Here is a 4,590-nt window from a genome sequence, read left to right on the forward strand (position 1 = left end):
AAGCGGGCGCGCAGGCATAGGCGCGGGCCCCAACAGGCGAAATATGAGTGAGCGGCGGGAGGGGAGGCCGGGAGAAGATTTAGAGTCTGCAGCTCCAAGCAACTTGGTAGATTGGCAACAGCACATCCAGGGTAGGGGGAGCAGGGAGAGGGGAAGCAGACAACGGTAGGACTCACCGGGATCACAGAGCTTGTGCAGCAGGCGAGGGCAGCCGCGGCTCGCAACAGCGAGGGTGACGGTGACAGCACGGGTGCGATGTGCAGCGAGGCCGGCGGGCGAGGGCGACGTCAGAGGAAGGCCAAATCCACCGTGTCGGAGGATGGCGCTCGCACGGACGGCTGCGAACGCGGGCGATGCTTGAGGATGGGGCTCGCGCGGACGGAGTTGTCACGTACGGAGCTCGCACGGACGGCGCTTGAGGACGGAGCTGTCGCGGACGGTCTCGCAGCGGACGACGCTCTCACTGACGGAGGGATTGGGGTGCTCTCACGGAGAGAATACGGCGCCCGCACGGACAACATTGGAAAGGGGGAGGGGATCGGAGAGGGGATGACGATCTGCAGGACCTAATACGGACGATGCAGAGGCGCGGACGCACGGCGGGGACAGACGGACGAAAGCGATTGTCGGACGAAGAAAATATCCATCTTCTGGTCTTTTTAGTTGTAGGAGATTTAGTCAAAGTTCAAACTGTTTGAGTATTTAAAAGCCGAGAATTGCATTTCTTTTATGGACAGAGGAGTATTTTCTCTACTTTATTACCAGCCTTATTTGGATTGACAAAAAAATCCACAAAGTTCATGTGAAAGTAAAAGTAACAAATGTTTCTATCAAAATTTCTGTGAAAGTTCTAGGAATTCTTGTAATAATGGCAAACATGTAACTAGATCCATTCTGGATGTTCTAAATTAGGAAGTTCAGCTGTATTAAAATTGAATTTCATAATCAAATAACATTACAAGCTGGCCGGCGCCGTCGCCGCCTCCATGCAGTTCGGAACGCCGCCGCTTTCTCCGGCCGCTCGGCGCGCCCCCACCTTCCAGGCCGACCCCGCCGCCGACGCGAGGCAGCTCCTCGGCGCGCTCCTGCCACCGCGCCCCGTGCTCCACCACGTCCTGCAGGCCCATGCCTGCCTCGCCGTTCTCGGCCTCGCTACCGCGTGCGCCCTCCCGCAGCTCCTCGCCGCACTTCCGCGCCTCCCGCTCACCGCCGCCTCCCACTCCTACCCGCTCTCCCTGTTCCGCTGCGCCAGCTACGCCTCCGCCTTCGCATCGAACCACCTCCTCCGTGTGCTCCCGTACCCGCTCCCGCTCCCGCTCCGCCTCTTCCCGCGCCTCCCACGCCGCAATCCCCACTCCTTCACTTTCCTCCTCGCTTCCCTCTCCAAGCACCTCAACGCCGACCCCACAGCTGCAATCTCCATCGCCTCCCGCTTGATGGGCGCCCACATGCACATGCTGGCCGTGAAGGCTGGCGCCGCGGGCGACCTCTACGTGTGCAACGCGCTGATCCACTTTACGGCGTCTGCGGAGACGTGGCGGCGATGCGGAAGGTGTTTGACGAGCTGCCACTTGTGCGGGACGTGGTGACGTGGAATACTGTCCTCGTTGGCTACGTGAGAGCGGGCATGGTGGCGGTTGCACGGGAGGTGTTCGATGGAATGCTGATGAGGGACGAGGTTTCTTGGAGTACGGTGGTAGGAGGTTATGTAAAGGAAGGGGAGCTGGAGGTCGCGCTGGGAGTGTTTAAGAATATGGTGGTGCAGGGGGTGAAGGCAAATGAAGCGGCAATAGTGACAGCACTGTCAGCAGCTGCACAGCTGGGGCTGCTTGAGCAGGGGAAGTTTGTGCATGAAGTGGTCAAGAGAGCAGGAGTAGCAATGAGTATGAACTTAGGTGCTGCACTTGTTGATATGTATTCCAAGTGTGGAAGTGTGGCAGCGGCAAAGGAAGTTTTTGATGTCATGCCTAAGAGGGATGTGTTTGCTTGGAACTCCATGATCTGCGGGCTTGCTACCCATGGATTGGGGCATGATGCAGTCCAGCTCTTTGAGAAGTTTGTCAGTGAGGGGTTTTGCCCTACAAGCATCACATTTGTGGGGGTGCTGAATGCCTGCAGCCGTACGGGCCTTGTTGATGAAGGGCGGTGGTATTTGAAGCTGATGGCAGAGAAATATGGCATTGAGTCAGAGATGGAGCATTACGGATGCATGTTTGATCTTTTGAGTCGTGCGGTCTTGTTCAGGAGGCCATTGAATTGATCGAAGGGATGCACATCCCACCCAGTTCTGGGGCACAGTCCTCTCAGCTTGCAAGAGACATGGCCTCGTGGACTTGGGCATAACTGTTGGTAATAAGCTAATTGAACTGGATCCACCTCATGATGGACACTATGTCCTCCTTGCAAGTATATATGCAAAAGCAAAGAAATGGGATGAAGTCAGGAAAGTTAGGAAATTGATGTCTAACCGTGGCACCAGCAAGTTAGCTGGTTGGAGCTTGATGGAGGTACATGGAATTGTGCACAAGTTTCTAGTAGGGGACATGGATCACAAGGATTCTATACAGATATATAACATGCTTTGCATGATTGACAGAAGGTTGGCTGAGGCAGGCTATGTACCAGACATGTCATCAGTCTTGCATGACATTGGGGATGAAGAGAAGGTTCATGCCATTAAGTTGCACAGCGAATGGATTGCAATTGCTTATGAGTTCATTGTTGTTGAAGCTGGCAGCCCAATCCGTATTGTCAAGAACCTTAGTGTGTGTGGCGATTGTCATGAGTTCAGTAAGATGGTGACAAAGGTTTTTGGCACGGAAATTATTGTGAGGGACGGTAGTAGGTTTCATCATATGAAAGATGGAAAGTGTTCTTGCCATGATTATTGGTCATTAATCATTGGCATGTTTCTTCTCAACTATAATGTGGAGTTTAGACATGATTTCTGTTGATGCAAAAGCTGATCTGCAAACACAAAGGCCTAATACCCGATTTAAACGTTAAGGCGTGCCAGCGATTTGACCTTACTATCGGCAAAGGTGGTAACTCGAATACTTTGGTCCCGACAACAGCGATGCGCCCGGATGCCACGGCCAAGAGGTATTCACGCGGAACTTGAGAACACGCCGAGCTTAAGTCGATGAATTCCTAAGAACTCGTAATAAAAGGAAAAAGTATGACGAAGTCGTCGAAATAGTAGATGCTGGAATATGAGTAAAAACTGGTGTTTGATTGATTGATCGATTGTGTTGATTACAAAGCCCTAGGGTCTACATTTATACCCTGCTCAAAGAGCTACAACCAAACACGACTAGAACTCGAATTCCAAATTAAACAGAATCCGTATGCAAAACGATCTAAATAACTAAGGAAAATGTAAAACTATCCTCACGTGACAAACTAGAACACCCCCATAAGCCGATCGGCAACTTCTAGGCTCTCCTTCCGTATCATCGGCAGACTCCCTTGTCATAGCCATCGACACAAACACATCATCACCCATGGACTTGGTCACGTTCAACCACCCTTCCATCGGCAATCATCCTCATCGGCAACTCTCCCTGTAGATCAAGCACTGACGTCTTATCTTACCGACCCATACTTTACCAATCATGGACACGTGCCCAAAAACGGTGTCAACACATGCCCCCCAATTTCGGAGTATGAAATCATTAATGCTCCGAAATTCTCTGCAGTAATGATGCCTTTCCGCAATTAATGCTCCCAATCTGGTAACCGACAGCCTTAATCTGAACAACTCTGATCCTATTCCTCTGCGGATTCTTCGAAATCCTCAACCTCCCAAATGGACATTTCCATTTTAGTCGCGCATCGGCAATATTACCGTTATAGGGACTTGCCGATGGACTGACCAGGACGTCCATATCTTATCCTCCCAAACGGCTATCTCCACTTTACTCGCCCATCGGCAATATGACCGTTACAAGGCGCTGCTGATGGACCGATCAGGAGATCTCGCACAGTAAAATATCTCTGGATAATGACCGCTTCCTGTCAAATCGCCTGCACAATCCCTTGATCATCGTGCGAACAGTTACCATATCTACCTGAGTACCCTCAGATTTCACGGATACGGCGAGGAGATAAGTCAGATTTGCCCTTGCCTGTTTTGTCCTATAAATAGTTCCTTCTCGGGTACTCCTTCCCCATCACATCTTTCCACATCTCCAACTCCACTTTCCCGGCGGCGGCACTGTTCGAGAGCTCCAACATCTCCGACGAAGTCCTTCTTCACGAACTCCGAAGCCCTCGATCATCCTCTTCGTGGCGAGATGACCATCAACTTCACCGTTCCTGAGGTCAGTTCTTCACTCCACCTTTTGTGCTTTTTCTCGCATCCCTGTTCATCCGCAATCTATTTTACTGAACATCTTCTTTTTCTTTCTTTGTTTTTTCTTTTACCTTCAAAACCATTAGAATCTGTCCAACAAAATCGTCATCCCCACCGATCAACCACACCTCCAAAGTCTTGGTCCGTTAGGGAATCCAGATCCAACCGACCTTATTAACGCAGAAACTAACAGGATCCCTTTTAGAGCCAAGAATTTCTCTTTGGATCTATGGAAG

The 4,590-nt window shown here is 51.2% G+C and overlaps 1 protein-coding gene across 1 annotated transcript; it reads left to right on the forward strand.

The window, feature by feature from the left end:
* On the forward strand, nucleotides 1,628-2,260 carry LOC8155362 (pentatricopeptide repeat-containing protein At4g18840). The gene has a single exon (XM_021466005.1). It carries the CDS (start codon nucleotides 1,628-1,630, stop codon nucleotides 2,258-2,260), a length of 633 nt encoding a protein of 210 aa, XP_021321680.1.

The sequence above is a fragment of the Sorghum bicolor genome, chromosome 8 (genome assembly GCF_000003195.3).
Source record: "Sorghum bicolor cultivar BTx623 chromosome 8, Sorghum_bicolor_NCBIv3, whole genome shotgun sequence".
In the NCBI taxonomy this organism is placed as follows: domain Eukaryota; kingdom Viridiplantae; phylum Streptophyta; class Magnoliopsida; order Poales; family Poaceae; genus Sorghum; species Sorghum bicolor.